The sequence below is a fragment of the Delphinapterus leucas genome, chromosome 4 (assembly GCF_059928025.1).
Source record: "Delphinapterus leucas isolate spDelLeu-1000000601 "Yukka" chromosome 4, BTC_Dleu_Yukka2, whole genome shotgun sequence".
NCBI classification, from domain to species: Eukaryota; Metazoa; Chordata; class Mammalia; order Artiodactyla; family Monodontidae; genus Delphinapterus; species Delphinapterus leucas.
Window position 1 is genome coordinate 32,372,673 of NC_143132.1, and position 18,667 is coordinate 32,391,339.

The window sequence follows — 18,667 nt, forward strand, 5'->3', positions numbered from 1 at the left end:
TAGAAACAGAACTTAACTGGAGACTAATGGTGTCTTTTAAAATAACTGCACAAAAGCCAGATTAAAACAGACAGGTCTCTAAATCCCAATGCATTAAGGATATCTTGATCATCTGAGGTAAAACTAGAGGTGTTTTGAAAAGGAAGATCTAGAGGGTAAGCATTTAGACTCTCTACTCAAGTCTATAAACTTTTTTAAAAATTCTGACAATGATAAGAATACAAGGAGAGTAGAAAATAATACAGAAGCATGAGATGATCTTTGATATTTCTGTTGGTACACATTTCTTATAAAGAATTCTAATTCCAGAGAATAAACAATCACTGTTTTTCCCTCCTCATCCTCAGTTTCTTACATACCACACACAGGAGTTGGCCTAGGTTATCTACATCATCTTTCTTGATTCTCTAAATTTGTTCTCAAATGTTAACTCACATTTATCTTCACAGAAAATAATAATTCTTAAGTATAACGGTGCCAAGCATTAGAAAGGTGTTAATATCGCAACTTTGAAAGATGACTTTGTCAAAACATATATATATATGTCTTATAAATAAGTTGAAACTTTAAAATTATTTTGCTTGTGCTACATTTAAAGTTTAAAACACAAAAAGAAAAAGAAAAATATCTTTCTGCTGTGATTATAGCTTTTATACATCTCACTGATTTAGCTCTAGGACCTTCACTGAGAATCAAGGCAATAAGAGAAAGTACAATAAGTTAATTATCAGTTAACTGTGAATAGAGAAATATAAACTTGGGTTTCAAGTAAACGTTTTAAAAATGTGAATGCCTAATTCTGACAGAGGTTTAAATGGTTACTTTAATTTTTTATTCTATCTAATTAAATTTTATGCTCGTATCAGATATCTTTGGCCTTCTGTCTCAAGGTAAGTATTACGTGGCTCTGTGAGTGTGATCAAATCATCTAAATTCTCTGGAGATGATTTCACATTAATAATATGATTGAGTTGGAATAATCTATCTTTAAATTCCTTTCTATGTCTATAATGTCATAATTATCTGTGGTTCTTTATATTCATGTTCTAGTTGAATGCAGGAGACAATGTTAGAGATTGTGAAAACTGATTATATAACTAAAATTTTGAACATACATTGTAGTAAAATATCAATCACCTTGGAAAACATTATATATAAATATAGACATAGTTATGTATACAGTTTCATATATAATTATAGACAGCTAAATTTAAAGTGATATTAAAATTTAAAGTGAATTAGATCTAAATTTCATTTGTGTCTCCAATCCCTATACAATTCTCAATTTCTGTCACATATACATATACACAGCAGGATTCTTTCAAAGGAATGAAATTTTCTGGCCACCTCTTGAATGTTTATTGAAAATAAGCCTAATTCTAATTCAAATACAATACACATCTAGACTCTATATATAACAACTTAATCATTAGTCAACTAAATCCTTATTGAGGTAATTCCAAATGAGCAGCCTTTGGTATTTGTGTAAATAAACTGAACCATCAACTCCCTGAGGATTCCATCCATGTGTTTTCCTCCAAGGGTGCACTACAGTGTAGCCAAGATAATACAGTATGAGGCATATACATACATTTCTTTGGATATAGCTTTACCGAAAGTGTATTTCTGAGAATTAGAAACAGTTTAAAACTACACCCTACACTACCAGGTGAAAGTATCTCTCCTAATGAAGACAAATGAAAAATACCCTACACTATTATATTTCCATAAACATCCTCATTTTCTATATATTTAAAAGGAACAAAGGAGGCGAATACATCCATTTCAGTGAGCATGTTCAACAGAAAAGAGCTCCAAAAAGTAAAACAAAGCACAGGGAACTCTGCTCAATACTCTGTAATAACCTAAATGGGAAAAGAATTTGAAAAAGAATAGATATATGTATATGCATAATTGAATTGCTTTGCTGTACACCTGAAAGTAACACAACACTGTAAATCAACTCTAGTCCAATATAAAATAAAATTTTTTTTTAACCAAAAACTTTTTTTAAAAAAGTAAAACAGTTCAACAACTATGTGTAAATCCCAATTTAGCTTGAATAACCAGCTAAGATGAGAAATATAGAAAATTCAAACAAATAGTAGATGATATTCATATACAAATCTAGAGATTTTGCTCAGGTAAGCCTGTGATACAGGTTTAAACTTTTATTACTGTGATCAAGTGAAATGATCCCATGTGGCCATCCCTCCAAACACAGAAAGCCCATTTTACTTACTGGCTACCTCCAGCGATGCATTGTGACTCACAGCCTCTCCGAGGTAATTCCTTGCTACACAGACATAGACCCCTTCATCAGGCCTACTTTTTCGTCCATGCACTATACGTAAGAAAAATAAAGATCCACTTGGCAGCAACATTCGGTGTGAGCGAGGGTCATCTTTGTCTGTCTCCACTCTCTCCCCACCTTTGTACCATTCAATGGTGGGTGTGGGGCGGCCTTCAGCTTTGCAGTTCAAAGTTGCAGGTTCTCCTTTTGAGACAATTAGGTCGGAAGGGTGTTCAACAATGCGAGGTGGAAAATCTTCCTGACGAAGACGGGAGCCTGCATAAGAATTGACAAAATACCTTCATTTCATCACTTGAAAACAATTAAAAGTCTTATTTCAAAAGCATAGGCGTTAGCACTATGACCTAAACACTGCATAATAATGACCTACTCTTCCTCACCTCCTTACTAACTAATCCTTCTGGTGTCCACCTTGACTATACCTTCTAATTCCTGAATCCTTTTGACCCACCACTTAGAAAGTGCTCTTGCTAAAACTTTGTCTGTACAAATCCTGTCTGCTCTCCAAATCCCTTGTCCACAAATCCTTTCAGAACCCATTACCCTGTCTGTTTGTACCATGTACGTGCCTGTTTTTGCAGAGGAATGTGTTAGAGAATTGTCGACTATTACAAATAATGGCATGGCTTCCTGGAATCTCATTTTTAATGAAACATCAATCAACACTTTAGCAAAACATATGCTATATAATAATAAACATTTATGTTAAAATATATATGATGGAACTGTTCTTTATATTTTTCTAAATAATAAATATATATGTGTATATATGTGTGTGTGTGTGTGTGTATATATATATATATATATTTACTTTCCCAGAGTTTTTATTAATAAATTACGTTCATTTGTCTCCAATAATTCTGTTACTATTTTAGTAGACTTCAACGATGAAATGTTAAATAATGGAGTTTAAATAATTAAATATAACATTCAATGAAAAAGGATACTAGGTGAGAGCCTACATTCTCGACCTTATATATTACTTAATAAGTGAAGGCCTGAGTGTATGTGTCATTTAAATATTTTCTGTCTGTATCTTATTTTTTTCAATGAGATTATAATCTCTAAAAGAGGGATTAAGTTTCCTACCTTACTGTTGCCATGGATAGATTCCATATGTAAAAATCTTAGAGATTTCTCAACTTCAACAACCAAACCTTAAACCTTGTTCTCATCTAGTGTTCCGATCTCAATAAACAATGAAAAGTAGAAACCAGTCTCGCTTGACACCCCTCTTTCTGTCCTCTAACCCTCCCCCAAGTTTCTTAAATCAATCTACTCATCTCACTCTCTACAGCCAGCTACCATCCCAGATCAAAGTACTATAGATTCCCACCAGGATTTAGGAAAGCAATTAAATAGCTTCGCTTCAATGCAGCCAAATAATGGCTCTGAAATACAAATACAATCTGGGTCCTCCCCTACTTCAGTGGCTCTTAAAGTAAACTCATCGCTCTTAAAATCTTTAACAAAACCTACAAGAGTCAGTGTGTTCATTCCCCTATCTGGATCTCAGGATGCCTCCTGTTCCACTCCTTTCTCTGCTTTCTTCACCCCAGTCTTCTGTTAGTTCCACAAATATATTAAGCTTCTTCCTACCACAGGCCTATGCCTGCCACAGCGTCTGGGATCAAAAGGATGTTACCCTGGTTTATACCCATTCTTCTTTCAAATCTCAACCTTCCGTGATCTTTACCACAAAACTTAAATGCTTCTTTTTAGCAAGGGTATGAAACTGCCTATGGTAAAATAATCAGAATTATATTTTAAATGTATTTGTTTGATGCTTTGAACACTGTCTGTCTTTCCCAGCACTCTGGAAGATCTGTGGGTCTGATTTTGCTCATGGTTGCTTCCCTTATCCCTGGCAGAGTGCTGAACACACTACAGATACTCAACAAATAAGTGTTGAGTAAATAAAAAAAATAAACAAGTGCTAACAGCAAAACCCTATCTGAGTGGAATGATCAGAAGCTTAATAATCATGCACTGTACAAAGAGACTTTAAAAGATTTTATTTTTAAATTGTAACCACATAGGCTGTTTAACCTCTACTAGACTGTGAGCTCTGCATGGGGTTTATTTACATCTCTAATTTGTAACTGCTGCAGTTACTATTTCTTAATGAAACGATAAATGAATGATGAAACTAAAAATCTATTATTTGCTTATGTCTACCATGAAACAAAAAACTTATAATCTGAAATATTGAGAAACAGCTTTAGTTCAGTGCATGGTATACAGCATACTATAAGTCCGTTAAATGAAACCAGGCTCTAAAAGAGGGGGAAATAAGCCAGCTACATGGGGAAAAAATTACTTGGAAACTCGTGGTCTTTAGCAAAGGCTATACTGAAGGCAAATGAAATTTAAATTGAATTTAAGATTACTCAACCACAAGTGCTGTACAGTTCAGAAAATAAAGCATTGTAATATATTACTGGCCTTTATTTTGGCTGTAATTATGAAAGATGGATGCTAATGAAGATCAACTGCTGAGGTAATATATATTTAATTTAAGCCAATTTTATTTAGTCTATTTCAGATAGGAAACGGGGATGTACAGGTTGCTATAAGAATACAAAGAGTGGGCACTTAACACTGCCCAAGAAAGGCATGCTGACACATGAAACTTGAGGTAGGTCTTGAAAAATGAGTCCGGAAGAAAAGAAAGGAAAGGATTTCACTCAGAGGCACAGCTACAAAAGCATATGGTACACTGTGGGACCTGTAGGTAGGTTAGTACAGCCTCAGTATAAGGCAGGTGTCAGATGGGCTTTGTACATCAAGCCGAAGTTCTGGAACCTAAAAGAAGGCAACAAGAACATTCAAATATTTTAAGCAAGGGACTGCATGCTTAAGTTTGGTTTTAAAGAGCTCACTCTTGATAGTATGAAACTAGACTGCAGCAGCTAAGCTAGGAAGGGATTAGTTAGGACACTTTTACACTCTTTAAACAATAAATTCTGAAAGCTTGAACTTGGATCTTGACAGACAGAAAGGAAGATAAAAGGAAGAATCTCGAGATATTTAGTTACAGTATCAACAGGACCTACCCACTGGCAATGTGGGAGAAGGTGGAAATGAAAAATGCACAAGATGGAAGAGAAGCAGAGGATAGAGAGATTCTGAGTTTCTGATCTGAGCAATGGGTGAAGGGCAGTCCCAATGAAGGTCAAGAATAAAAGAGTGGGATGTGGTGAGAGGAAGAAGGACAGAGATGATTTATTCAGCATGAGATGTGGAGAGTTTGGGATACTTCCAGAATATCCAAATAAGGACGGCAAGTTGCCTATTAAATATCCAAGTTTGACCTCAGGAAAAAAATCTCAGTTGGATCCTTATATGAAAATCAAGTTGGAGACTGAAACACTGGGAAAGAATAAAACTGCCTAGGGAGCGTGTATAGAGGAAGTAACGGCCAATTAAAGAACCTGGAGATCACCCAGGCTCCACAAAAGTGCAGTGGAGCTCAAGACTCTCTCCATCCCTAACCTACAGCTACATATAGCTGGACCACAGCCAATATGACTTTTGGGAGTGGAGAGCTCAGGCCCAAGTTTTCACCATGATGTTTGTACAGCAGCTTTCAGTAAAAGACTTTCAGCAATAAAAATGCTCTCTATTCTATTAAAGGCTAAATTTTCAAAATGCTCTGTGAAATATTCTTTTCTCAGATTGTTTACTCAAAAAAAGATCTGGGTTCTCAGGTCTTTTAATCTTGCTAATGTACATTATGTGCTCTAGAAGAAAAGTATAATATGCAGCAATTTCTTAAACTTATTTGGCCACTGAACTCTATATTTTTCTTTTTATGGGACATACCACTGAACTTTGCTTCTGAGGAACACACTTCAAAAGAAAATACACTCTGTTAGCATATAATAATCTGAAGAGAATGAACAGGGTTAGCAAAAAAAAAAGAAAAAAGAGTTACTTGGCTGTAGAGCCAAAACTTTTGGAAATCACAACAAAAAACATAGAAATGCCACATTTCTCATAACGTACAACCTTCAAGAAAGGAACTTTCCAATTCCCGAGTGATATTTATCACAAGTCATCAGTTAACCTCAATAATAACAATTATAAATTGCACTCATCATTTCTATTAAAAACTATAATAAATTATTCTTTATTATCATGTCTAAACAGGAAGAAAAGGAATGGAAAAGAAAACAAATATTAATTATCCACCATCTCCTTTGTCACAACAGCATCTTCATGAGGTGGGTGCTGTTATCTGGTATCCATATGGCGGAACTAAGCACTGGTGCTTGGCTGGAAGGTGGCAGTGCTGGGATCCAATCCTAGTCAAATTCAAAATCCTTGCTCTTTCCCACTATTCCATAAATATTGCTAGGATTAATTAGTTAAAATCCATTCTTGTTTCCAACACTGGAAGTTGTTAATTTTGATTACTTTCATTTAAAATGTAGATAATGAAAACAGTAAGAAGCAGTCAAACCTGATAACATCTAATGTTCTTTTCCCATGCAATCAGAGAATATCTAACTGTAAATCATATGGTTTCATAGTCACTCAACTCAGTAAAGACTTTCATGATGAACGAATGAGAACATAAAGCATTCCTTGTGAGCTTATCTAAATATGAGCTTGCATTTCTGAGTAGCTCTCCTATTTTATCAGGTTTTAATATTTGAGAACCTCAGTTTCTACACAGTTTGCACAATTAAAATTAAATATCACTGATCCCCATTTTTTTTTCCACCAGCATGCTTTGAGGGAAAAACGTCACCCAACTTCTATCAATAACTGTGATTCACTTTCTCAAAGGAGGACCTTGAGGGAGTTACACCAAGAATAATTAAGGAAGAACATATATAAATCTTAGAGGTTGTGTCCATCTCCACTCTGTCACAACACCTCTCTTTATATAATATTCTTGACTCGCTATTCATAAAACGCCTCCTTTCTTCAATCATAAATTCTGAGTTCCTATAAATCACCCAATAACCACCATTTTAGTTATGCTAATTTGGGTATTTTTTATATAATAAGATAAAAGGTTTATATCACACTTGGCAAAACCAAATTCAAGGTTTCAACTATATTCTGCATAAGAAACTAAAAAGTTACAAAGAAGAGAGGGTAAAAGGAAGGGGGCTGATGGAGTGAGGCTTTAACAAGGAACTAGGATGATAACGTCAGCTGAATCCTGACAAGGCAAGGCAAGAATCCTGGTAGGACCTTGGGAATATAACGCAATTGACTTCAGGAAAGGCCAGCATCAGGGAAAAGGGCAGGGCAGGATTCCTTCAACAACTGCCCGGTTGGAAGATAAAATATAAACACAAGTGACTGAAATATCTAAATATTTACACAACCACAGCTGGAAAAAGATACACACGTAAGTGCTAAGTATTTCAAGGAAATATATCAAAGTCACATGAGATTTATTATGAGGAAACCAAACTCCTAGTTGGATGTAAACTGTTCCCCCCTTTAAGACATTGCATTTACAGAAACATAAGCAAGTAACCGTTTAAGAGACTGATTTGTTAACATTCTGCTGAGGTATGCAAACATACAAATATATAATTTTATTCTTTTTTCCAATGTAATCTTCTTTTCTAGTATAGCAGTAATACGTGTCTCAGGGTTTTGTTTGTTTAGGTTTTCAAGTCTGTTTCTTCTTAGCAGATTGAGCAAAGCAGTATTTATTTTATTAACAAAGTTTTGTTTTGATCCAAATTTCTTTTTCCTATCCCGTGGTAGGTAAAATGGAAAACCTAAATGATTAAAATATCCATTCGTATCATGTATCATATTAAAACATCTGCAGCACAAGAATGCCTGTAACATTGCTAAAAGCACAAGAGAAACAAGTTCAGTGAGTAGATGACATATGCACAATGAATATTAATAGACAATTTGGTGACATTTGCCCAAAGGGGGGTGTGGAGAATATACATTTGCCTTGACAACATACCTATATTTGTAAAAGAATACTTACATTCTTAAAAGAGCCTTGCCTCTTAACCTTTTTTATTTAAGCTCCATTTACATCTTAAGGAGCAAAAGGTCTCCAATTATTAACATAAATCCTATCATGGGCTCCAATCCTGTAATTTTCCTGTCAGAATTTCATCCTACAAGGAGATATTTGTTAAAAATAAGAAGACAGCACCCATTAATTACTCATTGTGCAGAGAGTAGACTTAAATATCCTCTACTGAGTTATACACATTTCCCAAATACTCATGCTTACTGTAACTATAAAAACAGAGCACACTCTACAGAAAAACTTGGTAATTTCACCTGAAATTTATATAGAGTAAAGGAATACAAGATGCATTAAAATAATTATATGATTAATGGATCATGCCATTTTCCTTAGGTACTTTGTGCCTTCCTAATTCCCCTTGATTATAATCCCACCTAACAAGTTGGGGAGAGGGATTATTTTCTAGTCAAAATTTAGAATAATCCCAATAATTAACTGAGTGCCACTGGTACTGTCTGTTATGATCTTAAATGATTACTAAAATAGACCAAAATGAAATTCTAGGAATCAATCCCTGGTATTTTTGTAATATTTCTACAGAATCTAATATCATATGGCGGTGTCCCCAGAGATGTGAGAAAGACTGACAGTCGCATAAGTTAAATTTTTGAAACAATATTGCTTGCCCTTCCCCCTATTTTTAATAATATGATCATGGAATACAAATATTGCAGAAGCTACTATGGCATTAACTGCAAGAAATGCCTCAGCTGACTCAAATCAGCCAGGATTTCACTATAAACTATAACTAAAGGGACTGGAGGGTTGAGTTGTTCAGTTGAGTTCATGCTTCCTATCTGCCCTTTAGTAAAATTTCCAATTAACATGCAAATAAGAGAATTTTATTTTCAATAAAATGCCAAACAAAATATTTGCATATCTTAAAGCCCAAATTCTCTCACTCTCTTACCCATTAGTTTACCTATATATCATGCCTACATTGCATTAAGACTTGTGCTAAACATTGGCAATGCAAAGAAAAATGAAATAAAATTCCTAACCTTAACAGCCAGAAGTTCAACAAAAGAGACAGAAATATTAATAAGGATAATATTGAAAAATAAGAGCCATACAAGGAGAGGTAGGAGGAGGAGAAACTAGATTCCAGAAGAAGGAACTGCATTGGCAAGAAAGCATTAACTAATACATTATTTGTGGGGAAATTTTATTAAATCTAAAGAATGGATTCAGTTTGAATGGGTTTAAATCTAGGCTCTGCTACTTGTTAGCTGTGTGAACTTGGATAAATTGCTTCACCTCTCTGAAAGTTTCTTCCTCTGTAAATGAATATAAAAATAATACCTATGCTTTAGAGGATAGCATAATCCCTGAAGCACAAAATAATATTGCATTAACTCATGGGTTAGAACCATTAAGTAGTATTTTGGAAATTGGAATAAAGACCATTGTTTGATTCTATGATTCTCTTCTTCTGGGATTACATTAGGACTCTTGTTAATTTATAAAGAAATCAATTACATTTTTCCTAAATCTGTAAGAACAGTTGCAGACTAAGCCAGTCTCTAGTTTTAGTTGAGAAGTCAAACCAAAATAATTTCTCATTTACACAGTTCTTGGCAAGATCTGGCACAATTCCAGCAAAACAGTTTTCAAAAGAGGATAAAAAAACAAAATAAAACTAGAGCACTTAGCACAGCCAACTGATTGTTTTACTAAGAATTATCAGATGTTGACGCTAAGGTCATCTATAATGAAGCATCTCTGTTCCGTGTGAAAAATATTCCATATAGATATATTGATTAAATATATTACTTTCAAAACTTTAAAAGACACAGTAATGCTTTTAAAATAATACAGATTCGGGTTGAGAGGGCCAAGATGGTGAAGTAGAAAGACCCTGAGATCATCTCCTTCCATGAACACACCAAAATTGCAACCCTTTACAGGGCAACTATCTATGAGAGTGACCTGAAAACTAGCAGAAAAGATCTTCTATAACTAAAGCTATAAAGAAGGAACCAAAATGAGACAGATAAGATGTGCAGAGACATAGTACAGTCAAGACCCACACCCCCAGGGAGATGACCCACAAACAGGAGGAGAATCACAACTGCTGAGGTTTTCTCCAAAAAGCGAGACGTTTAGGCCACCATTGGGCTCTCTAACCCAGGGGCCCTGCCTGGAAGAAGAGCTCGCAGAACACTTGGTTTTGAATGCCAAAGGGGTTTAGATACGGGAGAGTCAGAGGGCTATAGAAAACAGACTCCTCTGTGAAAGGGCATGCAAAAAATTCACACCCTCTGAGTCCCAGCCCAGAGGCAATAATCTGAAAGGAACCTGGGTCAGATCCACTTGCTGATCTTAGAAAAGCCTCCCAGAGAGGCAGGAGGCAACTGGGACTCCCCTGAGGACATAAATGCTGGCAGTAGCCATCTTGGGGAGCTCGTTATACCATGAAGACACTGGTGTAGGCAAGCACCATTTTGGAGTCCTCCCTCTGGCCTATTAGCGCTAAAGGCTTACCCGGCCACCAGGGGGGGCAGCCCAGCACCAGTCACCACACAAAGCAGGGCTTAGCAGTCAACCAGACCACAAGCCCACCCCGCCTACCAGCGCACCCACAATAGTTAGCCCTGCCACAACAGAGGGGCCCAGGTAGCCCACACAGGGGACACCCCAAGAGCATACAGCTCTGGTGAACAGAGGGGAGCATGCTGCTGGGCCCCATAGGATGTCTCCTATGTAAGGACACTTCTCCGAGACTGGGAAACGTAACCAACCTACCTAACTACATAAATATAAACACAGAGAATTAGGCAAAATAAGGAGGCAGAGGAATATGTGCCAAATGAAGGAACAAGACAGAATCCCAGAAGACCTAAGGAAAGTGGAGATAAGCAATCTACCCAATAAAGAGTTCAAGGTAATGATCATAAAGATGTTCAATAAACTAAGTGAACAGTCATATTGTTCTTCTTTTCCTTTTCATTACAAATATAAAAAATCTTATGGGTAGCGAGAATATAGATAAAGTTGGTAATTGTGTAGCATAACATTTCAAGTCAACTCTCTGTAGATATACTAAGACTATCAAAATTCACAAATAATTCTTTATTTATTAATGCTCATACTGATGAACCAAGATACTTAGGTCTGAACATAGAATCGCTTATTTCAGCTTTTAGGACTGTTTTTTATAGACAAAGCGTTTTGGACAATATTTTGAACTATGAAAACAGTATATGGGTGGTCCTGTGAATATTTTTTATTGTTATAGAAATATAGTTCATCCTAATATTGGATTTTCCACATATTAGAACAAATTATGTGGCATTCCAATCAATGTTAATTTATACTTCATTTCTTTGGATATAATATAGAAACAGCAAATGGTTATAAATTTTAGCTAACTACTTCAGTACACAGAACATGAGAAGATTTTCCTTATTGAAATAGCAACATAAAAACACTCTTATAACTGTATAAAATAAACCTGGCTTACTAATCTTCCTCTGTCCTGAATTCAAATTTCTAGGGGAAAACCTTTATTCTGAAAATAATCTTATTTTTGTGTTTAAAAATATGTTTTTAAATCATAAATTAAAAGTACATAAAAACAAATATGGATAAAATATAATTCCTTAACTGTACAGAAGTTTTTAAAAATGATTATGTAAAGTAATATTTATCAATTCTTTCCCTAAAGAGTTACATTAGATTTTCATAGAATCTGTATAGATATAATTTACTTAGTCAATAACCTTTAATCAATTAAAGTATTAAAATAAAACTTTCAACTTTATTTCTTGAATTAGTCATGCTTGAGCCATATTTAGAGAACTCCTGAATCTAGGTTAAGTTATTAATGTCTGCAAGATAGAGTATGGAATTGCAATTCTAAAATTAATGGTCTAAAGAGTCTAAAGACAATTACTCTTTTGGAAAACAAAACACTTAAAACAACTTTTAAAAGATTACTGAGAAATCTCTATAGGAATGCAGTCAACTTCACTCATTTTAAAACACAGTCAATACTTCTGACATGAACAAGAATTTCTAAACAAACTCTTTTACAATTAGCAAACTTTCATCTTTACCTCTCCATAACTTCCCCATTTCTCTCTCATTATATCTCAAATTTAGTTCTTACAGATTCTAAAAGGCACCCTAATAAAAAAATGCTGAGAGGCAGATTCTAATCCTTTGACATATGAGATATGAGGATTTAAAAACTATTCTATATGTTAACTTAAAATCGACTCTGTAATCTTTATTTTCTAAAGAGATAAGTAAATACTTCATCAATCCACAACAAAGTTCTGTGTAGTTGATCTAACAGAGAAAAATCCATGTACATAAATTATTACCATATGTAAATTTTGATGCAAAATGATAAAATTCCAAAAAATTCTTCTGAGGATTTTTTTCTTTTTTGCACTCTGACTTGAGATTTGTAACGCTCTCTCTCTCTCTCTCTCTTTCTCTCTCTCTCTTTCTCTCTCTCTCTTTCTCTCTCTCTCTCTCTCCTTCTTTTGCAGGTATGTTTGGAATTTTTTTTTCTTGTGGAATGGAGGTCTGTTGTCACTTTTTCCTGAGGGTTTTTTATTTTTTAATTGCAATAATATGATGTCTATATGAATTTATCATTTTGTATGTTAATGTAACTTTAAAAAGGAAATATAATACTTTTAATCATTATTTTGATGGTGGTTTAATTAATTTTGAGGGGAAAGTGCCATAAAATCAGTTTTGATTAGAAAGCATTTATAATATTGAAATACTTCTGCTTAGTTACTAAATAAAAAATAACTGAAATACTTCTACATCTCCAGTGCCTACAATAGCATCTAGCACTCAGCAGGTATTCAACAGAATTTGTTGAATGAATAATCAGATAATGGGAAAAAAATGATGGGTGGGTGCCCTCACACATATTTATAAATAGTTTAGAACATGGTATAGACACACATCCATGCTTGAAGACAGTCAGTGCCCACCCTCCCCCCACCCCCCCCACCTCCCCCACCCCCCCGGGTTCAAGAGAAAGTAAGGGAAATCTTTACTTCTGCTTCTGGGAAGCAAACATCCACAGGAAAGGAGCCCTGAAGCAATGGCCTCCCTGAAAGGATTTGGAGATACACTGGTCCATTTGAAGTAGGGAGCTTTCTTTAAAATTAATTCTAACACCTTTGGAACCTGTACACAGTATCATGTGCAGCACAAATACAAAGATTAACACAAGTGTAAGTTGCACAATTCTAGCACAAGAGATAGACTGAGAGAAAGAGAGACAGAAGGAGAAAGAGACCAAGAAAAAAGATGTAAAAAGAATATTAATGTCAATTTCTTAGGGATTGTTGAAAATTCTCTCTAATTTTCTCTAGCTTTTAAGTATTCCATGATGTTCTGGTATTATTTTCATAATAAAATATTTTATTTTAGAAGTGTGAAAGCCAACAAAATGTTTTGCAAAATATGGAGAAAATAAAATTCAACTTTTGCTAACTCTTTAGCATTCATTTATTCACTCAACAAATAAGTACTAAGTACTCACACTACACCAAGTCTTTGCTAGATGCAGGTAATACAAGAGTGCAAACAAAGAAACAAACAAAAACAGTAGTACCTGTCTTTCTCTCTCTCTCTCTCTCTCTCTCTCTCTCTCTGTTACTAAAACTGCAAAGTTAATGTGAACGATACACAGCTAACACTGTGTGCACTTGAACAATGCATATGCACTTATATACCTTTTAGCCAATATTACACTTTTTTTGCGAATACACAAAAGCAATCACTGAACAAATGAAAGAGTTGTATATGCAAAGCTGTGTGAAACATAGTTAGAATTAGTGGAAGCAAATGTACTCCATGCAAGATAGAATGAGCAGAAGCCAATGTCTTCAACCAAAAATAAGCCTTCCTGGAAAGGTTGAAAGTCTGTATGAGATTTAAATGAAAAGAGGCCACAAACCCTGAGGCGCAGAGCTGCTTGGTCCTGCCCTGTGCCATCACTAGGAGTTCAAAGACTGAATATGGATTTAAACCTATTAACAGGTATCAATCGCCTCTTCTCTTTAGGAAACAAATAGACCTAATTATTTTACTTATCTTCGATACATTACAAGGTAATTCCTAGTCTATGTCACTCAGGGAAAGTCTTTTTTTCTTTTTAATCTTAAATAAATTTTCTCTTCACATTTTACTATTTTTGAGCAATTCTGAGACCTTCTATTAATAATAAATTAAGACCCAATTACATTATCAAAATATATTTACATTTTTCCTACTCAGCCTGTTAATAACTAGTAAAATATTTCAATATAATAGGTATTTCTCTAGCTTTCTGCTAGCACTGAAACAAGAACTGAGATGGAGAGGGATGAAAGTTGTTTTTGTTTACTTGGCTGATTTTTTGTTTTATTCATTTTAGAACTGTATTTATTTGTAACTATATTTATATAATGTATTATATATTATTTATTTATAGAATATGGTCTTTTGAAAAAGTAAGGGTACTTTTCTTTTGGAATAAGTATTTTGTTTACTACAAGTATGTATAAAATTGCATCTAATGTTTTCAGAGACAAATATAGGCGCATCAAAATAAAGCCTTCCAAAATATCAGGTACAGGCATTCCAAACTGGAGTAGTAATGACCCACTCAGTAGGTAACCTTTAAAAAATTTTTTTTTAATATTAAACATTAAATGAAAGCAATGAGCCTCAATATGCGATCCATCTTTATTTGTTTTAGAGGTTTCTCTAATTTCTAAGTATTCTTTATTTTATTTTTCTGCTTTAGAAAAACTTGGGATGAGGTTAAAAGTGTAGATAAGTGGTCCCTGACCTATTCAGTCATGCCTTTTGGGTGTGACGACTTCTAAGTGGTACTTTACACAATGTGATTTTAATGAACTCTAAAGTTTGAGAGCCACTGAACTAAAAGCTGAGCCTATGATGATATATATTTCTCATTTATTGAGTGTTCTGAAATTATACCATTTTTACAACATTTCAATGACTACTAATGTTAATACTAGCGAATAGTTATACAGTGCTTACTATGCATTCCACACTTTTCTAAGTGTTTCAAATGCATTAACTCATTTAATTATCACACACACACAAAAAAACTGCAATGTTATTATTAATCCCATTTTATAGATGAGAAATTGAAGCATAACAATGTTAAGTACTTCACCTGAGGTCACACTGCTAATATATGAGAGATCTGAGTCATGGTCTCAGGTAATTTGGCTCCAGAGTTTACATTTATAATAGCTATTCTCCACTTAACTATTAGCAGAACCTTAATACAACATTTAGTGTAATCATGTATTAAAAAATCTAAAATATATATGACTAATGTATACTTGCAAGAATACCCTCTTCAAAGAGAATATTTTACTCATATACTTGTGCATTACGAAATCACTGAGTCAAGAAATGGAAAGAAAATGGCAAATATTGTTCCAGGGGTAGGAAGTACAACAACATAACTTGAGCTGTTGTCTCAACTTTACTCAAGTTAAAAATTAACCTATAGTATAAACAAGCCTCTCAAAATCGACAGCCAAAAAGTTATGTTTCCTTTTATATATTACTTTTATAAATAAAAAATATACAAAAACTGATATAAATTAAAATAAATAATAAAAAATGCATTGCAGAAAATGTAGAAAGTATGGAGTAAAGTAAATAATAAAATACTTACTTATAATTCCATACACTTACAGAAAAAAACAAGGCTATTATTTTAATACCCTTCTTTCCAATATTATTCTATTCATTTTTACATGATATATCCTAAAATCAATTTTTTCTTACAGTAAACATTTTGCCCTTTCACTAGGAACTCATGAAAAACATATTTTTATGTTTTTTTATGTATAAAAACCATAAAACTTTAAATGTATAAATAATATATCTCATTGATGTGCTACAATTAACTGAACTTCCTTATAGGAAGTTTATTACCAAATTTTTAGGATTATCAAAATCTAAAGTTTAACATAATTGTGTATACACCTTCATTCATGTATTAAATTATTTCCTTAATATACCATCTTAGTTATGGAATTTGGGGACCAATGAGTTTTTAAAAGTTTAAGTGTTGATGCATATCTTCAAAAATACATTTTTAAAGGTATTTTTTTAAAAATTTCAATAATTCCAAAAATATTTAACACCTTGTTAAAAAATGCTAAATTCCAACTTTTTTATCTGTAACCTACAGTTGTCCGGTACTTTGATTATAATACTGCCTTTCTAAAATGTTACTTTAAAATTCTCTATAATCCTTTAATATACGGAAATGAAAATTAAGTATGAATATACTATTAAGTATATGATTTTTCTTTAATGCTATATTCCTAGTTACATCACTTTAAAAATATGCTTATTTGTGCCTTCAATTTGGTTCACACTGTTCAGAACCTTCCTGCAAAATACTAATGACTACTCAAACCCCTATTTTCATTACAGATTATACATTAAATTTACAGGATTAAATTTACATTTAAACATTTATTAATTCTCAAAACAACTTTAAATTCTAGTCTCAGGAAATCTTCAAGTTTTAATTCTTATGCATCCATTAGCCACATAAACTCAATGGTTTAAACATAATTTTTGTATCTGTCTCCTAGAATAATGGAAATAAAAACAAAAATAAACAAATGGGACCTAATTAAACTTAAAAGCTTTTGCACAGCAAAGGAAAACATAAACAAAATGAAAAGAAAACTTACAGACTGGGAGAAAATATTTGCAAATGATGTTACTGAGAAGGCATTAATTTCCAAAATATACAAAACAGCTCATACAACTTAATATCAAAAAAACAAACAACCCCATCAAAAAATGGGCAGAAGACCTAAATAGACATCCCTCCAAACAATACATACAGATGGCCAACAGGCACATGAAAAGAGGCTCAATATTGCTAATTATTAGAGAAATGCAAATCAAAACTACCATAAGGTATCACCTCAGACCAGTCAGAATGGCCATCATTAAAAAGTCTATAAATAATAAATGCTGGAGAGGGTGTGGAGAAAAAGGAATCATCCTACACTGTTGGAATGAAAATTTGTGCAGTCACTATAGAGAACAGTATGGAGGGTCCTTAAAGAACTAAAAATAGAGTTACCACATAATGCTGCAATCCCACTCCCAGGCATATAGCCAGAGAAAAATAATTTGAAAAGGTACATGCACCGCTATTTACAGCACTATTCAGAGCAGCACTATTTACAATAGCCAAACCATGGAAGCAACCTAAATGTCCACTGACAGATGAATGGATAAAGAAGATGTGGTACATATAGACAATGGAATAATACTCAGCCATAAAAAATAATGAAATACTTGCATTTGTAGCAACATAAGTTGCTTATAAGAGGAATCTAAAGAAAAAAAAGATACAAAAAAAAAAAAAAAAGATACAAATGAACTTATTTATGAAACAGAGAGAGACTCACAGACATAGAAAACAAACTTATGGTTACCAAAGGGGATAGAGGAAGAGAGAGAACTTAAGAATTTGGGATTAACTTATACACACTACTATATAAAAAATAGGTAAACAAACAACAAGGACCTACTGTATAGCACAGGGAACTTTTACTCAATACCTTTTAATGAGCTATTGCGGAAAAGAATCTGAAAAAGAATATATATATATACATATATAAAACTGAGTCACTTTGCTGTACACTTGAAGCTAACACAACATTGTAAATTAGTAATACTTCAATAAAAAAAGACATTTATTTTTCTTTAACATCTTTATTGGCGTATAATTGCTTTACAATGGTGTGTTAGTTTCTGCTGTATAACAAAATGAGTCAGCTATACATATATATATATATATATATATATATATACCTGTATCTCCTCTCTCTTGCATCTCCCTTCCACTCTCCCTATCCCACCCCTCTAGGTGCTCACAAAGCACCGAGCTGATCTCCCTGTGCTATGCAACTGCTTCCCACTAGCTATCTATTTTGGTAGTGTATATATGTCCATGCCACTCTCTCACTTCGTCCCAGCTTACCCTTCCGCCTCCCCGTATCCTCAAGTCCATTCTCTTCGTCTGTGCCTTTATTCCTGTCCTGCCCCTGGGTTCTTCAGAACCCTTTTTTTTTTTCTTTTAGATTCCATATATACGTGTTAGCATATGGTATTTGTTTTTCTCTTTCTGCCTTACTTCACTCTGTATGACAGTCTCTAGGTCCATCCACCTCACTACAATTAACTCAATTTTGTTTCTTTTTATAGCTGAGTAATATTCCATTGTATATATGTGCCACATCTTCTTTATCCATTCATCTGTCGATGGACACTTAGGTTGCTTCCATGAAAAA

General features: G+C 33.8%; 1 protein-coding gene across 1 annotated transcript in view; it reads right to left on the minus strand.

The window, feature by feature from the left end:
• ROBO1 (roundabout guidance receptor 1) overlaps positions 1–18,667 on the minus strand; it is a 390,378-nt gene that overhangs the window by 308,717 nt on the left and 62,994 nt on the right. The window contains exon 2 of the mRNA XM_022579460.3: positions 2,243–2,569. Coding sequence (XP_022435168.1) covers positions 2,243–2,569 — 327 coding nt within the window. The remainder of the gene's footprint in view (positions 1–2,242; positions 2,570–18,667) is intronic.